Source organism: Lissotriton vulgaris, chromosome 2_1 (genome assembly GCF_964263255.1).
Source record: "Lissotriton vulgaris chromosome 2_1, aLisVul1.2, whole genome shotgun sequence".
NCBI lineage: Eukaryota > Metazoa > Chordata > Amphibia > Caudata > Salamandridae > Lissotriton > Lissotriton vulgaris.
The window spans coordinates 978,172,301-978,195,837 of record NC_141687.1 but is presented as its reverse complement, the minus strand read 5'-3'; the positions used below and the strand labels follow the sequence as shown (position 1 = coordinate 978,195,837).

Below are 23,537 nucleotides of genomic sequence, written 5' to 3'. Positions count from 1 at the left end.
TTAACATACACATACCGGGTAGCTGTAGGTCAAAAGTGAGTTAATTGGCACAGCTGTATCTGGAGATCCCTGGGTGGTGCTAAAAGTCAGATGTGGTGTTCATCGGCAGAGCTAGGTATTGAAGTGACAGAACTAAGAGACTGGAAAGCGTTGTAGGTCTGGCTGAGGTCCACAGACAGAGCCACAGGTCACACATAATGTCAGACCGTGCCCTCTCCACTTGTATATCCCTAAAATTGTAAACTACATTGGAAAAACAAGTTCTATGCGTGTGTTTCCATACTTCCATTTTCATTTTTAGGTCGAGCCTGGGCAGCGCATCTGCAGTGGGAGCTGCGGCGGGTGTTCCACCCCAACACCCATTGATTTTGACGCTGCCTTCTATTTACAAGGGCAGCGTAAATAGGAGGCAGCACTAAGATTAAGACCATGGAAAACCTGGTCTTAATTTGGCGAAACGTTGAGAAATGCGTTATTTCTCCTCGATTTTGCTCTTCCCCAAGGAAAAATCAAAAAACCTTGGATAGTTTATGTTCAGGAAGGTGGCCCTTCCAGCACATAAACAATCTTAAAAAGAATGTGTGCATTAGGCAGCACACATAGAAGTAACAAAACGGCATTTCAAAATTGTTCATGTGCAGGAAGTGGGAACTTCCTGCACATAAACAATCTTCCCCTGCACGCAGACACCCTTGCACTATGGGGCAAGGGTGCCTGCATTGGCACTACACTGCTAAGTGTAGCACCAATGAAGGGGGAAACACAAGGCTGCACCATATTCTTGTAAATATGGTGCAGCCCTGCATTTCTGAAGTGGCGAAGCATGTCGCTAAGCCAAGGAGGTTTACGACATGCTCCGGCAATTCTATTGTAAATACCCCCTTAGTATTTTATATTGAAAGAAATTGCATAAAAATAAAACATTTTAATGTGGAGTTTGGTGTTGCATCTCGAAGACTAACTTTTGAATGGTTGCTTTCATTTCGCAGTACGAGGCTCCGGCCAGGGCCAGACTGGAAACCCAAAGCAGCCCTGGCAAATGTTCTCATACCAGTCCCAATGTGGTGCACACCAAGTGCAGTGACTGAGCCCGACCACTACAAAGGGGGCTTTGGGAGGCTCACCCCCCAAAAAAAAGTAGGAATCAATGGTGCAGTTTAAACAACATTTATAATTATATAATGAATTGTATTCGCTTTTAAAGAAGAGTAAATGAGGACCTAACTGTGCATCAGGATGCGACAATCTTTGTTGGGGTTCTTCAATGATTCCCATATTATCACCCTCCAACAGGGCCTCTCATCTCTCCATAGCACATCTGTCACATGTATTTCATTTGTTTTATAGCATCTCTCATACCATTGTAGGATGTCAAAGCAATTTACATCACACACATATAGACCATGAATCAGACGTGAAAATCAGTGTATAGAAAATGTTACATAAGGCAAAGGGGACTACAAGGTGTAGGATTCACATATCATTCATACTGCTAGGCATTTTTAAAGAGTGTTTGGTCTGGTGAAGCACAAACTAAGGATTCAGAACATAACACAGAAGTTAGCATTGACTTTAACATTAAAAATGTATTTCCACCCAAATAAACCTTTTTAACAGCATCCGGATAATTATAGACTGGGGAAAAAACATAAGTTACTAACTTGTAATATGCAGTTTGCAAGCAGCTCTTTGATGAGAGTTTATAGGTCACTGTGCTAGATTACGATTGCCCCTTATGAATTGCACATTGACAAAATAATCTCTGTGACAAAAGCAGAAACCCACTGACCTATGCACATAAAATGCGTTTTTTTTAAATGCATGGTACACGTTCTTTGCAGTAGGCATATTAACCCTCTGTGCTGCATAAGATAAGTCAAAGCTGCCACTGGACAAAACTCTCAACTCTTTTCAGCAGATACATTAATCACTGGCATTTTCATGACACTTTTATTGTTGCTCAAACTGCTAATTTTACCAGGAACTTTGCAGTGCTTTTCAAGCTGCTGGCTGGGGACCCCCTGGGAATGTGCCACGGACCCCTGGGGGTCCGCGGACCACAGTTTGGGAAACACTGTATTAGAGTATGCACTTGAAGCTCTGCCCACTGTCCGCCCATTTTTTTAATTGGCTTGTGTCTTTGTCCTTTGTAAATGCTGGCTTCTGATTCGGTAATCAGATTTTTAGGACTGGCTCTTTTACTTCTGTTGCTACACCATTTGTGTTATTTAGTCTGTAAGTACTATTTCTTTAGTGAGTTTTGTCTTAGTGCAGCACAACATGCTTTGCAGCAACATTCAGCGTGCAATGCACACTTTCACTTTCCAAGCAGCCAGGACAATAGCAGCCGCTTCTTTGGAATGCCATCGGTCTCGCATTTAGGAGAGTCTGAGCTATTGGCATTGTAAAAGACAATAGCTTAAAATCTCACAAAGGCGACACCTATTGCTTTACAAATATTTTTGGTGGGTTGTTTCCAAGGGCCCCATGCCGCACTTGTATTTAATAGAGGCCACATCCCTTTCTTTGGATGCGGCTTGTCTAAAGAAAGGGATGTGGCCACTATTAAGTTTAAGCACTGCATGGGGCGCTTGGAAACAAACAATATTTGCAATTCAATAGGTCTCGCATTCGTGAGAATTTAAGCTTTTGACATTTACAGTGCCAATAGCTCAAAGTCTCGTAAATGCGAGACCTATTGATTGCATTGCAAATGCCTGTTGGGATTCCGCACAGGAGGACCTTCATGTGGTAACAGAAGGTTGTTAGCAACTATAAATACAAATAAAATTATAGACATGGAGGAGAAAGCGCTGGATGGGACCAATCAGAGAAGTGAGTGAAAACTTCTGGAGTGAGTAATACCTTGGCACGAGGGCTGAGAGCCGCTCCACGAGCCATTGGGGGAACAGACCCGCTCGGAGGAGCCGCGCAAGGTGTAGCCAGGCTCGCAGCTGAACCGGACCACGCTGCTCAGGCTGAAGTCCTCCCCCAGACGGATGCCGTGCGAAGGTGTGCCTGGGTCTCCACATACACCCTGGCTCTCTCCTGTCAAGAGAAAGAAAGACAAGAACACTTAGGAGTAACCTTTGAAGGGGTAAGAGCATCACAATTAATTGAAGAGCTGTCCTAGAGCTACCAATGCAAGGCAGAACTAGGCGAGGGGCTTCTTCGCCATTGCTGACTCTGTAAAGCAGGCCCAGTGGTGCTTTCCTTCAAATACTGACACTACACTGTAGCACAAATGGTGAGCACTGAGTCCTAATAAGCAACATTCATTACCCTCTGGTCCTCCTGAAACGACGACATTCAGGGAGCGCAAACTCAAAGTGTTGCGCTCCATCTGTCCCTCACAGCAGCAACATTCACACACTTAATGCTCCCAACGTCACATCAGCCACTGCTGCGCGGATCCATCCTGACGGTGGCGGCTCTTGCACTGGGAACACAGCACTCATAAAAACAAGTTTTGTCCTCTTGTGTCATCTCCAAGATCCCTCTGGGCCATCACTAATAAGATAGGATAATGCATTAAAGAGATGATCAAAAAGCACTGCCAAGGAGTTCTGGCACTGGCCCCATGTGAAGTAAAACTTAATTAGGGCATATAATTTTATTGTTTTAAGAGGAGGCTTTGGGAGTGCTTTCTGGCATTATCTTAATGCACAAGGCAGCGCTTTAAGTGTTATAGAACTGCCTTATGTGCGTTGTGCTGCTTTAATATCTGTTTTTCTTGGTTATTATGTAGCAAGTACAAGCTCGTCGTGAGGTGTGTGGGCTTCAAAAACATGAAACCGTATCGACGTCGGCAGTGCAATTACCCCTACATGTTTTGTGTGAGAGGTGGACATTTCATATTGGGGTTCAAGCATGAAATACTGGTTACATTTATATGAAATACTACATTATATGCTCAAAAAATTTAATAAATGTAATTGGCAATTTAATAGGTGAACATCATTCTCGTGTAAACTGATTTATGTTTTTAACGAGCATAACTATGAATTTCAAAAGGGCATTTATTGGTAGCAGATACACAGTAGAGTTTTCTAGCAGTTTTATTAGAGCTGTAGAGGGTCATTAAAATCAAAACAAGATCACTTTAGAATGATATTTAAAGACTGGCTTCATTCTGTTGGGTCATCAAAAGCCTCTTCACATGTCCAAGGCCTTGGTGTCAACCTTTAAGTGTCAATTAGGCAGCTGCCTGCTTCTGATACAGGTCACCCTGTATCTGAAGCAGGCAAATAAGAGATCATTGCTTGGATACATACAGAGAGTTTACCATTCTGCCATCTCGTTAAAGCTCTGGCAGACAGAGGAACTGAGTGGCAACTTTTTTTTGGGCCGTTTTATATAGCGAAAAATCGACCCAAAGGTATTAGAGTGATTTACAAGAACACCAGTTACAAATTCGCAAGGAGACATTTATTTTTTGTAGGCACGGGAAGAAAGTGATTTGCCCAGAATCACAGGAAGTTAATCCGACGCTGAGACTCGAAGCCGGTTGCCCATTTCCAAAGTCAGCAGCTCTGGCAATACACCACACTCTGATGTGCACTGCAGGGTAGAACCTTGAAAACAACAAGTTCTACACTCCCAGACTGTATTTTTCTTCGGATTAAATCTTTCCATGGGGCTGAGAAAACAGACATTCTCTGTCCAAAATTCCACTACAGGCATCCATGAACCTATTCGTATTTTGGTTTCACTGTCCCATCAGATGTACATGCTGTTTAATCGCTAGAGCATCTTCTTATTTGTTTCTGAGAGAGTGGTACCACTCTAGGAGCCTTATCACAGGTTCCTCAATAACAACACAAATATATTACTAGACGCGGGGGGCTTCTCCTTTTAAAGGTGATATTCCTCATGTCTATATTTTTAATGGCATTATAGTAGGGCTGTTACTCCTAAGTGAACCACTGAATATCATGATTTCGTTAGAAAATTGCATGTCCCCAAATTTAGCTTTATACTTAGACAAATTTAGTTCTTCAACCCACTACGCACCCACTAATGCTATCTTGCATCATTTTGGACACCTAGATCTCTGTTGGTAAACTCCAGGAGTGTGGATTTGCTGTGGTTTGTTGTAGTAAAAGTTTGCCAGCATGAACAATTCTCAGATTTGTAGATTGTTCTGTGGATTTGACCACTACAATTGTTGAAGCCCCACACTGTTGACAAGTATTTTTATTCTAGGGTAGTGTACATCCACATCTATGACGATATCTACACACAGTTCTGAGTCAAGGAAATATCTCCTATGACATAACATACAATGGACTCAGGAATCCTAAACTCCCTATAATGGGGTTATTCAACGAAGGATTCCATTTTGCTAGCACAAAGAATTTCTCTTCTGTCAGCATCCCATTAGAAGTTGCTTCTGTGCCCTGGGAGGACTCACTTCTAGCTGCTGCCTCCAGGCAAGTAGTCTCTGCTGCAAGCCGTTGCTCTAGTGCTTTGGTAGATCCAGTGTGAAGCAATGTTTAGATGATACTTTACACATGGGGCAGTATCATGATGGCTCTGCGCACAGAAGAGCCCTTTTTTTGTATGTGAGTTGTCTGAAGTTCAAACATATAACTTGGAATTTTGCCAAGTTGATGCATGAACTAAACACTTAGCGGACATTGCCTCTCATTTTCTTTTGCTTTTTTTGTATAAAATTCATGCTGTAACCGAGTTATATGTTTGATCATTGACACCTCAAGCAAAAAAACACACCGGCTCAACACTATGCAGAGCCATCATGATACAGACCCTGGTGTGTTTTAAATGAACGTGCCTGCTTGAACAGGGATAGGTTCACTTGTCCACATACCAGAACAGAACTCCAGTGAATCTATTTTAGTCATTGAAAGGGGACCGTTCAAGCACACATCTTGACTTGACGTATGCACTAGTGAATCTGATGGCCTCCACTGACCTGAGCTTTTCTTCACACTTACTTTAGTCTGAAAGACCTGTGTAGAATTCAATAACTATAGCTAGAGGGAGCGTTGCAGTTACACCTCCCTGTCCTGGTGATGAGCCACGGATATTAGTCGTGGGGTCGAAACATCAACATATAACTCATAGAACTTCCAGAATAAACTTACAGGCTAATAGATACCCAAGGACACAATCACATTTAAGTGTACACAGACAGGACTACTATAGCCCATCTCCTCCTTACGTATTTTGGTGATTGCTTCATGATTAGTTTAAATTATAGATAAAAGGTTTTGTTTTTCCACACAAGCCATTCGATTTTTATTTAACAACCGAACTACACAAATGATTGTTTCTCTTAGCAACTACTACAGAAAGTGTCATGCTGATTACCCAGGGAACCATTCAATTTTTTTGTTTTGAGTGCATAACCCACATTGCCATCAGCACTACAGTCACCTCTAGTTTTCAAATGAGCTCGCTAGTGGTAGTAAATACTTTATCTCGATTTGTGAAAACCATAAAAGCTCAATTATTAAGAGAAAACATTTCATTAATTGCTTTTATGGTTTTTACAAACTGAAATAAAGTATTATACTCCTACAAGATCCCTAGTAAATAAGTCGTTTTCTTTACGTTTTCTATGAGTGTTTTATTATTTTATAGAAAGCTGTCTCTTAGTAGCTATTTTGCACGAATCTAATTTCAATAGGCAAACTTTATTATTAAGGTTTCACTTAACATTAACATGCACAAGCATATCATTAGAAAACAAGGCACCTTCGCACTATTTTATAATTATTGCAATATGTATTAATCTTTAATCTACTGGATATTAGACCGTTTATCCTATCAATCGCAACTGTTTAATTCCAAACCAACTGCACCTAACAGAAGAAGGACAGATGGGAAGGAATGAAAATCAGAGGACAGATTTTCTTGATGGAATATTATGCTACATGCTTTTGACATTTTGGGGTCGATTCCGATTCGTTAAAATGCCCTCCGAATAGCCTTACGGAGCTTTTTTCCCGTATGAATCGTATGCAGAACCGTAACCGTACATACGATGTAGTACAATGTGTACCCAGAGCAGTTCTCCGTACGAATCGTACCGAAGACTGTACAACTCACAAATCCGTACGAATCACATTCGGAACACGCAGTACGCGATGTCCGTACGGATCGAACATGCATTTTCCGACCCAGCAAGTACAAATTATCGACAACACTCCATACAACTCTTTTTCTACGGGAGCTTAAAATGTCCGTAAAAGCAGATTTCGCCTCGAAATGCATACAAAAAGAACCCCCCTCCCGGGTACGGTGCGTACACCCCATGATTGCAGGGGTACGGTGCATCGGGGTACGGTGCGCACACCCCTGGATTTCAGGGGTAGGGTGCGTATGCCCCTGTGCGTACACCCCATGATCGTAGGTATATGGACCGTAGGGGTACGGTACGTACACCCCAAGGTCGTAGGTGTACGCTGCATACACCCCATGCGTACCCCTTGATTTTAGGGGTGCGGTGCGTATGTGATAGTGTTGTCCTCCGTACGAATTGCTCATATGCGACGTTTACCGTACGAATCGCATACTCATTCCCCGGTCCGGATCGTACTTGGCGGGTCATATGGCATTTTTACGAATCGTATAGTTCACTGTGTGGGTCGATGTCGTACGGATTTACCCTTCATTGTCGTACGGTTCGCAATGATTCAGACGTATTTTCTCGCAACGGATCGTACTACGCGATTCAGACAGATCCGTACGATTCGTACGGAAACGACTACGAATACGAATCGTCGTACGGATTTGTTTCCTGAATCGGAATCGACCCCTTTGTGTTCAGAATGGATTCGGCACAATAAGGAACTTAATCCATTAATAGTGTGTATTTTCAAGATGATATTTAAAACAACATTCCGATAAATGTTTATAAGTGTTTTACTTTTTGTTTGATAGAGATTAAACTTAATGTGGTAAAACTGAGGATGCAGGTTGCTCTTTGTTATTTGCACTTTATATCGCCGACCCTCCTCTACGAATCTATGAAATTCCAAATTAGTCACTCGCTGGGTGTCTGATTTGAGAACTGCACTGTCATGGGTGCAAGGAGGGAACCAATGCAAGCAGTCAAAACTTTTAACACTCCAGTGCTTGACAAATTAAATTAACAGTACTTGGAAACAACTATTTCCCACTATTTCCACTAGTGAAAAAGGTAGAGAAGAGTCTGATGTATTTTTTTTTCAAGTGAATTTATTTAACCTGCTCACATTGTAATTCTCATTAAAAATAAAGTAAACAACAGTTCAACTGGCCAACATCCTTTTGGTGTTTACTTCATATAATAATTAAATCTGAGATATATACCAGTGAAGTAGCTCCCTGGTCAAAATACCCCTTGTTTCCACATACTGAAATATTGTGAAGAACTGCCCCAGCCTGGCATTATTCCATGGATCGAACCCAGTCTGTGGAGCCTTCTGCTGCTTCAAAGCACCAGCAATATTTTAGGGGATATGTCATGGGATAAGTTGCTAAAATCGCATTTGTGAGCATTGACACCAACGTAGGTTATCAGTCCCTTCTGTGCACTCTGATGGAGACAGGGAGAGGAGAAGAGACCACTTTAAAGGATAGCTGTGGTGTCAAAAAGAGACTTGAGGCACTAATACACTTAGGGCGTACTGTCCCTGCTTGTGCTGTGGTGCATCATTAACAAGGTAATTCAAGTGCAAACAGGAACAGGTGGAGTCAGATGCAAACAGAAACAGTGCACCCTACTATATTTAATGCCCTGCCCCCAACACAGCCGTGAACTCACGTCTGCCCTGAGGGCAGTGCATTAGAGAAAGGTGGAGGGCTATTTGAAGCAGCCCCTCATCTTTCTCAGTGCAGATGAAGGAGAGGGCACCAGAGACAAAGTATTCCCACCATTAGCATGGGACCATGCACTCATGCTAATAAGGGAATGCCCTATGAAGATATCGCCGGTGGAAATTGGGGGTCAGAGTTATCTTTATTACAGAAGGAGTCACACGAGTATCTGCCGCTGCTTCTGTAAATCAATCTTATCTGAATAAGTGCTCCGCTCTAGAAAGCCATTTAATGCTGCCATATTTGAAGGGAATTAGCATGTGCACTGTATAGCTGTGTTTCTTAGAGGTCAGCTTCTAGTTTTGCATTCTATACATACTAATATCAAAGGAACCAATGGCAAGAAATCATTTTATTACTCTCTGTTGGGAAGGAGCTTCAGACCTTGCAATCCACTCTCGAGGTCAGAGTCAGATAACAAATTGTGACTGCAGCATAATATGTCCTGATGCACAAGGGACCGGGTGTGTATTTGTATGCTGTATTTCTACTGGGCGAACCCAGCCAAAAGGCGGTGCACATTCATGAGTTTTGCTGCAACTACCACTGTGTGCGAAATATTTGACACGCAAAATGGAGTATTGAAGCCTCTGCAATTTAGCAATGTTATTCCTGCTGCTGCAGTGCTGCCTTATACCAGGACATGGCTGTGGTGATAGTTGCTTGTTTAGTACCTGAATAACGCAGCCTTATTATTACTGAAAAATGATTGTGTCCTAAATATCGTTGACAAAAATATCACATCATTGGGGCTAATAATAGACATTCTTCACCCAGTTGAAGGATATTTTAGCTAACTATACTTAGTCTGACTTAGACCGTGATTTCTATATAAAACATTATTTTTTTATCATTTGCAACCGCTTCCTGTGACCTGTTGTGCTTGAATTTTGATCTCTTCAACTGGGTTTGCTTATATGATCCACTTCAGTCATTAACCACAATCTTTGCTTTATCTGTCTATATCTTTGAAAACTACACCGCATACGGGTTCTTTTCCCAAGAACATATATTGATTTTTAATTGGTTCATTTGCTGTTTGCAATGCTATGATGGTAAGCACTGTTTGGATTATTTACATTTACAAAACTCTTATAACATAGTTCTGAGGTTCTTTGTAGTCACCGAACCCACTACAGCTGAGCTCGGTAATCTAAGGACGTTGTGATTCCTTAGCTATACTAAAAATTGTTTTTTCAAGTGACTATTTTGAAATCCTGAGTTCCTTTTGTTAAGACTCAGTTGTTTTTATTATTTCAGTATTGTTGTTTTTCCAGAAACGTTTCTTCTGAGAAGACCTCATAGTTAGGAAAGAGCAGTTTTTTTAAATAAAGTGTTCCAATAATATTCTATTTTTGAGCTATTGGTTTGTTTTCGTGTCAGTTTTTTTTAATAAAAAAGTATTGGAAGACCTTAGGATTATAGACACAACTGTGACCTGTGGTTTAATCTCCTTGTTAAGATTTGCATCTGTGTACAGAGTGGACTAGGAGGTCCGAAAGGAGATGAAAAGATGGACTGCTAACATAATGCACTCAAATTATGTAACGAGTGAAGAGAAAGGCAAATTAAAGCCACTAGACATCAGGAGCACAGGGAACACGAGAGATGCATTTCTCAATCAACAAGGTATATTCCACTACTTTCTGTAACAAGGCTTCTATGCTGACACCAAGCCAAACATTTGCTTTTGTGAGCATGGAAAACAGCGTAGAGCACTCTATGTATCACCATAGAAAACATCTGAGGTGCGGGAGACATCCAATGGATACATTTATTTGGATACAGTCCCAATGTGTTTCGGCACATCTGTGTGAGCCTTGTTAAGGGGCATTGTGGTGCATGTGTAAATAAAACACCAATGTCACCAATGAGTACAGACTTTGAGTGCTTTCTTTGGAAGCAACATATATGTTAATTTATATATATTCAGTGAAAAAACAAAAGGTTACAGAGACGTTATAGCTAGACTCAGATCATGAAAAAAAACATAGAAATTCAGCAAAGTTACCTGAGCAAACTATAACGTACGCCCCGCAATGCACTGTTTATGACCTCACATATTACATCACTCATGACATGGTCAGTGATATCACTCATGACATCTCAAATGACATCACTGATCCACTCTCTGGAGAGAAAGGGGTTCTAACTGAATTCTCTGTGCTTCTGGTTTGGCAGTTGCACAGAGACACAGAAGCTAGTACACTGGCACTATGTTGTTTTGGCCAAGCTTTGCACTTTTTTTTTTAATAATATGGTCATCAAATGTTGGGATCACATCGGTGTCTGATGATGGTCGTTTGTGGTCATTATTCTTCGGGAACACCAGTTGGTCCCAAACAGGAACACGCAGTGGCAAAACCAAAAGCTATTGCGGTGGTTAACTTTTTATAATTCAAGTATATGTCACAAAATAATATGAAAAAAAGCAAGCAGCAATCTAAGCATGGCTTTCATATGCTTGCAATAAAAATGTTTACAGTAAAAAACACAATCACTAAAGTAGCCGCTTTACTTGTAATGTTTTTAGATAACGAGCATTTCTGTTTTGCCATGCAATTCATTATTATTATTAATGAAGGAGACAGGCATAAATCATCACCAAACCAAGCGGAAACTGCAGGCAGCTATAATTTGATAGTGTTGCTTAAACAGGTTATTACAGCAACTTTAAAAGGAGATGGAAAATAAATCACCATCTAACAGGGCTCCCAAAGTACAAGCATAATAAATAGCTGTTTTTTTAGAGTTAATAAAAAGTCAATAAAATAAAGCACAATTTGAACCAACAAAGTCAACGGAAAGAAAGGAATTATTGTAGATGAACAGACTGTCAGTCACTCAAAGCGAAGGAAACCAATGGGTATAGTGAGCTGAGCAAGGGCTGCATTCAACGTTCTGTAAGTGGCCAGAAGCAAAATAAAGTACCAGAGTAAGGGTTGAAGCCAACTGACCAAAAGTACCTCTCTGTATGTATATGAATCTTGTGCAAACACAATCATCTCGCGAGACTGCCTCAAAGGTCAGACTTACAAATGTACAATGAAGTACCACCAAAGTAGGACGGTCATTCTGACATCATTTTACCAATGCCCCAGAGGTGGACGCCCATTCCGTCAAAGGTTGCCAACAGCAGAGCCACCTGACGCATCTTGAAGGAAGACTGGTGCTCTGTCCACCTCTAAATAAAGCTGGTGAACCACAAGTTTGGTGCGGTAAGGAGCATAACCAAATAATAATGTGACTCCCGCTATGCCAAATGAGGCTGAGGAACTGCAAGTTTGGAAGGGCTGAAGCTTCACCGATTTAACAAGGGGCTTCTGCAGCGCCAAGTAATGCTGATGTACTGACGTAATGTAAGTTTAGCAGGGAAGAAGCCTCACTGATTTAACATGGTGGTCCTGCTCTGTCAAACTCTAAGAAAGGCCCCTAGAGTTCTACTGGATTAGGAATAGACACCCAGCAGTTGTACTTACACTCCTTGTGGGTGGTTACCTGCGAAGCCACAGGCGGGAGGCTGGGGCATGTCTGTGGGTATCTATTAAAAGAAAAACTGCAGTAGTCTGTTTGTATCATAATCCTTGCAATTGAAATCAGTCTGACCCTGTGCCTCAAGCTTGTTTCCACTCCATGGAAGGCATGGCTTGGCAGTTCAGGCTGGACTGTTCCCATGAGGCACAGGCTCAGACTGATTTGCATATAGCCATGTCTGAACTGGAGTGGCAGAGTGGGCTAAAGAATGGTGATGGATTAAACCCAGATCTTTTGACTGGGTGTGAGTGTTTGATAGGTTCAGATGCTCCGTCCATTACCAACCCCCTTTTGTACCACTTTTGGCCGCCATAAGTGTGGCAGGGTATGCTCAGACGTGAGTCCCTTGCTCACTTTGCCTCTGGATTCAAGCAATCCGGACTGAAGACGGCTGGAATGCCAGAAACCGGTCCTCAGAAGCTTGTTTCCGGTCCAGGGAAGGCATGGCTTGGCAGTTCGGGCTGGACTGTTCCCATGAGGCACAGGGTCAGACTGATTTGCATATAGCCATGTCTGAACTGGGGTGGCAGAGTGGGCTAAAGAACGGTGATGGGTTAAACCCAGATCTTTTGACTGGGTGTGAGTGTTTGATTGGTTCAGATGCTCCATCCATTACCACCCCCTTTTGTACCACTTTCATTGTGCTCAGCATTTCATGTAACAGATTGCAAGAGATTTTAAAAAACAGAGGTGAGAGACATGCCACTGAGAAATCTATAGGCAACAAGTACTGTGGAGGAGTTTGATTGTTCTCTGATATACTGAAGAAGGCGTGACTGACTCTTGGGTATACAAGACCAAAACAGGCCACAATAAGCACTAGTAGTGTACATTAGAGGAGTAGGAAAAGGAAGAAAGGGACCTGTGCCAGAGAGAATAAGGACTGCTATCTCAAGATTTTGCAGTGCATTTGCCAGTCACCAGCACAGAAAAGGGAAGCCCACCTGCCTCGGATTGCTGCCATCACTGAAACTGTGCTGGGTGGTCGTAAAGAAAATGGTAGTCTGTGCCTTGGGAAATCAAACCAGACTTGAGTTTCCTACTCTGATTTCTTGATTGCTCCTTCTTTCTGCAGATGGCACCCTTGAATGTCAGATATGGGGTGCTCATTTATTTGGGCGTATGCATAAGAAAACAAATAAAGGGGGAAAACCAGATAAAATAGAAGAGAAAAGAACCATAAACATAGCTGTGCACAATTCATATCCAGCTTCACTGCTCTCTTCCAGTCAACCTCAGGAGCAATAAATGGGTAGGTTCTCAATCTCAAGAAAGTGGTCTCTCCACTTCTCCTTTTACTTTAGGGTTCTTACTCTTTCTTCCAAGCAGCAGGGTTTTCCTTTACATTCAGTGGTCCCAAACTCTCTAATACAACCTTTTTTATTTACTTTATCAGTTGCGGTGACGTGGCCCTTGAAAAATCCAGAGTGAGATTCATTTCTTCTTGTGCCTTTTGAGAACATTACAGGCACCACCTGCTGTGGCTAATGGGTTTCCCATACCGGCAACCACTACCATGCAGCAGTTCTTAGAAGAAAAGCACGTTGATGGAAACTGTACTCCGGGGAATTCATTTTACACCCCATGCTGACGCAAAGCATCCTATCAGACAATGACTGCATGTGGTGCTCGTCTAGCAGGCATCATATAACAGACACCAATTAAAAACTCTGGTTTCTCTGCAGTCGGCCTTCGTGACTGCATGCCCACCCATGGAAACATTTTAGACGTGTAGGATACGCGCTGCCAGACATTCATGGGTAGTATTTTGTGGCAGATAGTGAATTCAGAGACATATAATCAATTTTATATTACGTGCATCTATGTCCTTCAGAGTTGAGCCATGGGATGAAATGGCACTGCAGCCTTCAGGTGTTTTGACACAACCATAATATTGTGTTGTACAGCAGCATTTGTATAGCACTTACCACCCTTGTCGGGTACTGAAGGGCCTCCCCATATGGATAGTAAGCTGTACTGTGTAGGTTGTGTGGTTGGAAGGGTGGTGTTTTTTAGCCCATCTCCGATGTGTGTTCGTGTTATGCATGATGGCCACCGAGGAGTGGTTATCGTGGTATGGGATGATGCAATGAGTAAGGCTGTGTGAGAGATAGTGATGGATTGTAATAGTAGTAACAAACTCATCATATAATCATCTACCAAGCACCAGCTAGCCACAGGAGTAGCAGGATGCTGAGTGCATGTACACCAAAAAGGTAGGGGTGGGAGGGGAACTCCAAGAAGGCCCAGTAATCCATATGGAGCCATGCGGCAGGCAGAGAAGCTGTTGAGTAGGAAAAAGGATACCAATGGGCAGGAAGGGGAATTTCTGACATGAGCAGTAGTTATGCACCATTATATTTTCTCTATTTTTGAAGGCAGGGATACCGCTTGCTAATGAATAAATATACCCCTCAAAGGAGGAAGGCAGTGAAAGTGCAATCTAGGCTGGCAATCTGAACTCAAACTGCCCAGACTTTAAAAGGCCCAGATCCGACTTACTCCTGCTACGCCAAAAGAAGAAAACGTTTTGGGCAGGGGTTCTAGCCCAAATCCTGATTCAGGCTCCCAAAGACTCCAAAAGACAGACAGGCACAAGTCAAACGAGCTCCACTCAGGTCAAATGTTCAGATCCTAGTCAGACTGGCACCCTGCAAACGTGATATTGAGAGACGAATGTCACCCTGTTATCCTCACCCCTCCATGCAAGCCCAATACTATTTGTAAATCCAAGAGACCCTTGTTTTTTCCAGTGTACATATGGAGGTATTCTCCTGACCTGCTAGAATTTAGACGAGTAGCAAATGACATTTGAGGGTAAGAGGCAATGTGGTGAAAGGACCTCCATTGTTTCGGCTAAGACAGCAGCATGGTCCGATTTGCTAGTTCTCATTTTGTTCAATCTTAGTCCAGCACTCACTGCAAAACTTCAACTCCAAGTGTTTGCCAAATGAGGTCACTCATACCAGAACTCTTGCCGACTAAGGTCATCCGTAAGAATCCATGTAACAAAATATCTGTATACAGCCTTTAACACAATTACCAAACCCGCACAACTTCAGGGCAATGAAAATCTGCTTTCAAGACAATAAAGAATTGGGCAGAGTCAAAGCCCCTCTCAGTATATTCTTCTTCACGCTCTTATTCTATTGATCACGCAAGGTACAGGTAAAACAAGCTGTCAAGGCACACCTAATGAAAGCATTTCAACTTACAAAGTCATTTAACATCTTCCCGATGAAAAGCTATTCCACAGCTTCCTTGGTGTGAATCATACCGGCTCTCATCAGGAGGCCAATGTAGCTTGAACCACACATTGCCCGTGGCAGCACTGCCAATGATAGTAACAACAAAACTACTAACCATCACACTCCTACAAGTATGACAATTCAGATTATTCGAGGCCCACAAACCTATAAGAATAGCTTGGGCGGCAGGATTGAATCAACAATGGACTGTTGTTGTGGTCACCTCTAAATTAGCCAGACAGCAGCGCCTTGCGGCAGACTTTCACAAGCGCCACTGTGGACACTTAATTGCTGGTGTTGACCACTGGAAACCAGCGGCTCAAATTAAGCACACACCCTAAATTAATGCATTTAATAAACACCTTGCCCCCTACTCCTCATGCCTGACCACAGTCAGCTCCATATATAAATTCCTTGGCCTCAATGACATACGTCCTCACTGCAGGAGGTTCAAATTTGTCTGCTGGAGTTAACCTGTTCCTTAATCCATCATTGGCAATGTATATGATGACGAGTTTGGTGGCACTCTAATGCCAGCCCTGGAATGCCTACATCCGTAGGATCAGGGACTCGACCTTCTGAGCAATTTTGCAGTAGTGTCTAGAACTATGCAGTAGTGTCACTTTACATGGACACCAACTATTTCACATGTGGTGAACACAAAAACTAGAGATTTGACTGCCATACAATGAAGGAAATGTAACCTTTGATTAACACAATTGGCATCACATTTTTAGTGTGCAATACTGCCTTCCTTTTGCTGTAGTGCCAAGGTCTGGGGATATAGAGGGGCACTCGCTAAGGGGATCTTGTCACAAAATATTAGTACATGACTGAGGCAACAGAGACTTTTCAGTGCTGCGTCAGAGTAAATCCTCCATACAGCTAGTTTATCACCGCAACATCTGGCACAGAGATTGTGATCCACAGAGATCCCGAATATACTTAGGGATCTATCACCAGAAGAAGATGACCTTGAACTAAGGGTTTTTCCTAAAAAGAAAAGGGATCCTAACTCGGCAGGGTGACTTCCGTCATAATTGGGGCCCTCCTTCATCAGATTGACTTCAGGTTACGCACGGTGGGCTCCCCTATAGCTCTGTTAGGTGAAGAGACTATTTGTCTTCTTTATTCCTTAAGTAAAGGAAGGAGAACTAGTTTAAAAAGTGCACAGATGAACCTTGTCTAAGTCAGTGTTTTTAGTTATTGCTTCCTCCTTGTCATACGGCTAAACACATCCAGTGCTAGACGAGATGTGCAATGCAACCCTTTAAAGTATGTCGTCAAAACACTTCTTCCCGCTACAGAATGGCCCAAAGGGGTCTGGGTCATTCTTCCAGACAAAGAGAACGGACCCCTTTTGATCCCTACCACCACCCCGTCATTCAGTCATCTTTTAAGGGTCGCATGCAATGTTCCCTCTAATATTTTTCCTCTGTGTGCGGCAGTGTAAGGTCTATGTGCGCTGCAACCAAGGCTATGTGCGCCAGTAACCAGACCGCGCATGTGGGTGTAGCGCCAAATATCACTCCAAACTTGCTTAAAAAAGTGAAAAGACGGTGCATTTTCTCACAAACAGATCCAAGTGAATGTTGTTAAGGCAGGTTTGAAACCGTCCCACATGTCAATTTGAAACCTTGGCAGCTATGTTGCTGCATTTATTTTCTTAATAGAGCTGGGCTGTGGGTTGATTGTGTGCATTTGTTTAAGTTTTCATGTAAATTTCAGCTCACAATGGGCGCTGCGATTAACATGAAAACTTTAACAAATGCAGTTTCAGAGCTGGGTTAGGGTAGGGCCGCATAAGGCTATCGACTAACACATTTTAATGCTTGTGTCCACATGACAGCATTAAAATGAATTAGTCCCGTATTCTAGCGCCCCTCTGACAATACTGCAATTGAGGTACACTGCCAATGAGGCAGCACCAGTACTCTAAAATTGTCTAACATATATGAGCATGCAACTGCGCCTTCAAATTTAAAATGCTATGCGTCAGAGATAGAATACTCATGAACAGCGCTGAGCAGGCCTGGCCGCTAGCAGTTTTAGGCAACAATAAAAATGTCATGGTAACCCCTTTGATTAATGTTCTTCCTAGAGATAGATAGAGTTTTGTCAAGTGGGAGTTTTGACTCATGGAAAGGTAGCATAGAGGGCTAATTTGCCTGCTGCAAATAACATGTACCATCCAGATAAAAAAGTGCACATAATGTAAATGGGTCAGTGGGTTACTGCTTTTGTCAGTGAGATCCTTTTGATACTTGCAGTTTATAAGTCAAAATCCTAAAATAGAACAGTGAGCTATTAACTTTCATGTTTTCCCCAGTCTGATTACCCTATGGTTGCAAAAAGGGTTCATTTGAATAGAAATCAATTCTGGTTATTAAAGAGAACCCCCAATCATGATATTACATTCTAATTTCAGTGTGTTTCTCTAAACCAATCACTATTAAACTATACTGCGTACTAGTATGGATGTCATGTCACTCCTACACCGTGTAGTCCTTTGTCTTATGTAACATTTCCTATACAAAGATTTACACACATATGAGTAAGTGCTCTGCCACCCTATACTGGTATGAGCGGCGCTGTAAATCAAGTTAAATGTATCTGAGCGAGAGTATGGTTATGGAGACTTGAGGGGCACTGATAAAGGGTGGTAGTGAGGGAATCAGTGGCAGAGGGAGTCATTGAGGGGGCACCAACAAACATTGTTGCACAGGGCTCCACCAGCGCTCATGCCACCATTGCCCTTGAGGTCAGTCCGACTCACCCATTGGTCCCTCCGTTGGCCTTGTTTCAGCAGTAGTATCTGTAACTCACCAGGGGTCGACAATGCATGATTTGCCAGCACACCAAACTAAGTTCACAATCTTCACAGTCTCTCTGCTTCATGCACAAGCACTTTTAACATGTGCAGCCTGCCTTGGGGCCACTGGAATTATTCACCAATGGAGGACAAAATTATGCTGCAGTGTTGACTAAATGATGCAGCAAAAAAGAGGCTGGAATGTAATGCAGTATATTTTCTGATACTTTATTATTTTTTCATTTTTACCATCGCTAACAGTCTCTGGAAAAAATGTTGCCTTATTAGTAGTAATCAGGAAAACGTTACTTCATGCCTAGCCATGTATTTGTCATGATGAAGGAGGACATTCTCTTCCTGTATCTAAACATGGGAACCAAGTCATACAACATACGTTTCGGAAAAAAACTTGAAAAGCAAACTTCTCAAACTCACTAAGTCATGGTGGAATATGGAGATCAAATTAAGAATAGCAGGATAAATTCTTACCCCACCAGATCAAAATCTAACCTTCTAAATTCCTGCTAGAGCACACTGTTCTATCACATTGACGTCCAATGCTAGGAAGCACCCAAAAAGCAACCTGTAACGCTTTAAAAAACTACAAACTAAATAACTCGTCCTCAGGAAGAGCCCAATTTATATTGCTCTACCATAGTCCTGTTTTGTGACTGATAAACCTTGTCCAATCCGTCAAGAGGCTGCTAAAGTTGTGGTCCTGCTTTATGGACCAATAAGTGATTAAATAGCGTCCCGACCCTGACATGTGGCCTGCCCGATATAGGTAACCCTTTTGCCATGTGACACTTTTTTTAGTCTGACATGTTACTAACGTTGCTCCGCGCCTGCCTCTGACATCGCATATGTTCATTCTCTTAAGTCTTCACTAAAACTATGGAAACACAAATCGTGCTTCTATGATTGAAGTGGTCTATTTGCAAGCAGCAGTTAGGTGACCAGTTCAGATCGATAACCATGTTGTTGGTGTATTGATGGGAGGGTAAAGTTGCGTAGCACAACGCCTCACCAGAAGTAAAAAAATCTCACTTCAAACCACTCTAAATCCCTATCTGGCACAGTCTCAAAACAATCTATAATATATTACACTTGGTTTATCAAAGCACTAAAAGTATTACATAATGGCACATTATACCAGTCAGCCTGTGACAAGGCTTAGTGTGCAACACAAGCCACTTTAAAGCATGCCTTTGACGTTTAAACAAGAAAGAAGGAGCCAAGAGTTTCACACATCCATGTATGCCAACTAACTCCTTCAGGCTCATGGCTCTCAAAGTTAAAGTGTGCACTTGTTACTGCCATAAATGAAACACCCAGGAAAAGAGGCTTCCTGCATTTCTTATCTTAATAAAGCGCAGCTGTGGGGTGATTGTGCGCCTTTCTTAACGTTTTCATGTGAATGGCAGCGTCCATAAGCTGCAATTGACATGAAAACTTAAAAAAAAAGAAAGGCACAGAATCACACCCCACAGCCCAGCTCTGTTTAGACAAGAAATGTAGCAAGTCTACAAACACAGCGTTTGCTTATAGGTGCTTCTAAAATCACACGCTGTGTTTTGGTGCTGCATTTCTTTTGTTCTCCAGAGTGTGGCTGAAGGGCATATCGTGTGCTTTTGTTTAAAGCATTCGTGTTAATCGCAGCTCGTGATGGGCTCTGCAAGTAACACAAATGCTTTAAACAAAAGCACGCAATGAGCCACACAGCCACACTCTAGAAAACAAAAGGAATTTAGCAGGAGGAAGCACTTGCTAAATACCTCTTACTCAGCAAGTTACAAATGCCGGTTTTTCACTCCTGCTTCGGTGGCGCGAATACTCTCTGAGATCTGTGTGCGCGCCACTCGCACAGCAGTGCGCGCTCGGGGGCACTGATGTGCGCGGGCGCCCAGCCGCGCGGCTTGCAGGGAACACTGGTCGCATGTGAAGATAATAATAGCGGTACACTTAGCCGAGGCGAGTATCCCAGTGATGGTCCTTTTGAATGTTGAGAAAAGTTAAAATAACAAAGATTAGTTTGGCTGACAAAGAGGCATGTGTGTGGTAAAAAAATCTGTAAGTCTCCTTATCATCTGTTTTTCATTAAAAAATGAGAAACGTCACCCGGGGTCTCCATAAGCGGCACACTGAACACCCGTGCATCACTCTTAAACTTACTCAAACCAGTGGTGTAGCCCGTCAATGTCATCCAAGCCGTGAGCCTCGTCAGTGCTGCGCCTTGCAGGCCCCCTGATTGGAACGGGGGCTTTGGGTCGCTTCAGTTTAAAGAAATAAGAACACCCTAGTAACTGGTTTGTTAATGGCATGAACGGTTCAGACAAGGCCGCCAGCGTTTGGCCCGTTACACACGCACTCGTACTCACTCCCCGGCAGATATCTCTCGTGTCTACTGGTCACCGGTGCCCGCAAACACTTGAAGAAAGTCCAGCACTGCATTATTTGTATCTCTCCTCCATTGTGACGTCACCGTAGCCGTCTGATTGCATTCCCATTGGCGTCAGCGTATGGCGTCACGACGTTGCTTGGTGTATGATGAACACCTCTCCACTATACTGGAACAGGGATAGTTAAATGCTCAGTTTTGCCCAGCATAAATGCAAGATTTTTTAGTTGGTAAATGATGCATAATACGGTCCACCCTAATTGTCCTTTATAAGGTCTGCCTACGTGTTTAATCATGTCAGGCAGCCCATGTAAATGCTCTCATTTTTCGAGCGCCTAGTGTCGTCTTGAGCAATTTGACTTAAAGCCGGATGGGCGTCAACTACCAGTTCGTCCCACAATTCTTCTATCATCATTAGATTCGCGCTCGTGCAACCTCTTTTTAAGTGACTAACAGAACGTTTGAACATCATCATGTCAGTGGGTGGTGTGGTCCTTGCTGAGGGTTCCTCCCATCTTTCCTAGTGCTGATTTTCAGCTATTGTAGTAGGGACGAAATCACAGTTGGTTCCGTTCAGAATCATCATTCAGTAAATATAAGTGGCTCCTAAGGCGGAACACCCACCGCTGTTGGTAAAGTTACCACATGATCCTTTTTCAATGAATCTACGCAGTATGTCTTCATCCTCGAGTCGCTTTTCTCTACAATGAGCCACTGGCTTTGTGGTGAGGTTTCCTCAGACTGTAGTACTTCTATGCTCACTAATTCTTATTTTAACTTCCCGTCTTGTCACACCAACATGTTTAACTGAGCGGAGCAAGTAACGATGTAGAATACTTCTTCAGTGTTGCAGTTAGTGTGAGTGTCTGTTTCCAGGGGAGATATGGAAGGCCCAAGTCTAATTTAGAGATATGATGAGTCATAAGGTGGCAGACTGTCCTCTTTAGAGAAAGCCCTTGGGTAAGGGCCACCCTCTTCTGGTATTATTTCCCTGCATGTAGCTGGGTCCCTAGTAGATACCGTGGTGATCATTTTGTCACAAATGCTTATGCGTAATCATATCAGTGCCTATCAGATAGAAATGTCCCTCAAAGTTCCTTAGATTCCCATGGGGGAAAAATCACTATCTAAATGCAGCTGCAATATAATCTGACCATCAACTTGGCCATCCATGTCCCCTGAAGGCAGAAAAAGGGGGAGCTTTTTCATTCCTTTTGTAGCAAGCCTGCTTGCATGTTGTGCGCCCCATGGTGCCAACAATATTTGCATGGAGTGACCATTCCAGCGACCTGTGACACAGTGATGAAAAGCAGGCAAAAGTTGAGCTATATATAGGAATCTGGTTAGTGGCAGTGCTATTAAATAACTTGCTCCACATCAACAGAACTACTTTGAGTGACCTTCAAACCCCCACTGTGGGGGGTTTGAAGTGTGGGTTGCAATGAGCATGGCGATTTCTATAACAAGCCTTATTCTTCTTGTCTCTATGACCTCCGTGCTAAAAAGGCTTAGCGGTGCAACTTAGAGATAGCTGTAAAGAAGTTGTGAACTGGGAACCTGAATGCTGCAAAATATATTGGGCCTTATGTTGGAAGTGGAGGTCCATGTCGCTTTGCGCCGCTACCAAATTCTGGAGGCGTGCGCCCCTGACCCCTCGCTTTAATGTTAGGCTAAGTAAGGGCACATCTGAGATAGCCCTGCTCACCCCCTTAGTAGCTTGGCACGAGCAGCCAGGCTTATCTCCAAGGCACGAGTGTTCAGTATGTACAACACCGCTCACAGTAACCCCATGATGTAATCACAAATAGACTCCGCACGAATATTGATAAAAATGAGTATAATCTTTATATAAGCAATTATACAATACGACCACACAATACAAAATCAACATATAAGAATGGGTAGTATTCTTTCCGGTGGGTTGGTATGTTCTAATCCCAACCACCGCTTCTAACCAACAGTTAAGCTCACTTCTGTTTCCCAAAAGGTTAGGCAAGTCGTATTGCTAGAATCACACATGTTGCAAAAGGAAACAATACTGCAATGCGTAATGTTATTCGCTTTTACAGTGCAACAGAAAAATAATGTCATACGCCACAGTCATGTACTTTGCAATTGAAGGAATAATGCAATGCGTATCACCACCAGCATGTCCTGTACCGGGAAGGAACAAAGCAATGCGTCACGCTGCAATCCTGTATGGTACAATGAAGAAATAATACACTGTGCCACGTTACACTCAGACACTGTGCACTGAAGAAATAATGCAATGCGTCACGTTACAATCAGGTAATATGCAAGGGAGAAATAACGCAGGGTGGAGCGCACCAAGCATAAAGTTAGTCAGGCACAAATGAGGTCAGGTGTCATACGACAGTTCGATAGCAGCAATAATGCAAAGTGTAATACAACAGTTTTATGTGATCCATTAATAGTGCCCCACCTATGGATCAAATGATGACACAAAAAGTACTGCTTCCCACTCAGGCCCCAGTACTGCCCCGTCTTGGGTCAGCACAGGCGCAGCTGACTGAAGCAGGAGGCCAAGAGAGTGCCCTCTGGGCCCGCACCCCACCGCAGGTGTTGATCCACGTTACCTAGGGGGCGCGATACCACTCTCCTCCACGACGTCAGCGACTTGGGCCTTGATCCAGAACTCTGTCACAGGCTGTGGCGGTTTCGGGCTGGCGGCTCAGTTCTTCCGTGGCTGCTAGTCCGG

The 23,537-nt window shown here is 42.9% G+C and overlaps 1 protein-coding gene across 1 annotated transcript in view; it reads right to left on the bottom strand.

Moving 5' to 3' along the window:
• CSMD2 (CUB and Sushi multiple domains 2) overlaps nt 1-23,537 on the bottom strand; it is a 1,651,801-nt gene that overhangs the window by 80,732 nt on the left and 1,547,532 nt on the right. The window contains exon 57 of the mRNA XM_086956548.1: nt 2,866-3,048. Within this exon, the coding sequence (XP_086812674.1) occupies nt 2,866-3,048 (183 nt within the window). The remainder of the gene's footprint in view (nt 1-2,865; nt 3,049-23,537) is intronic.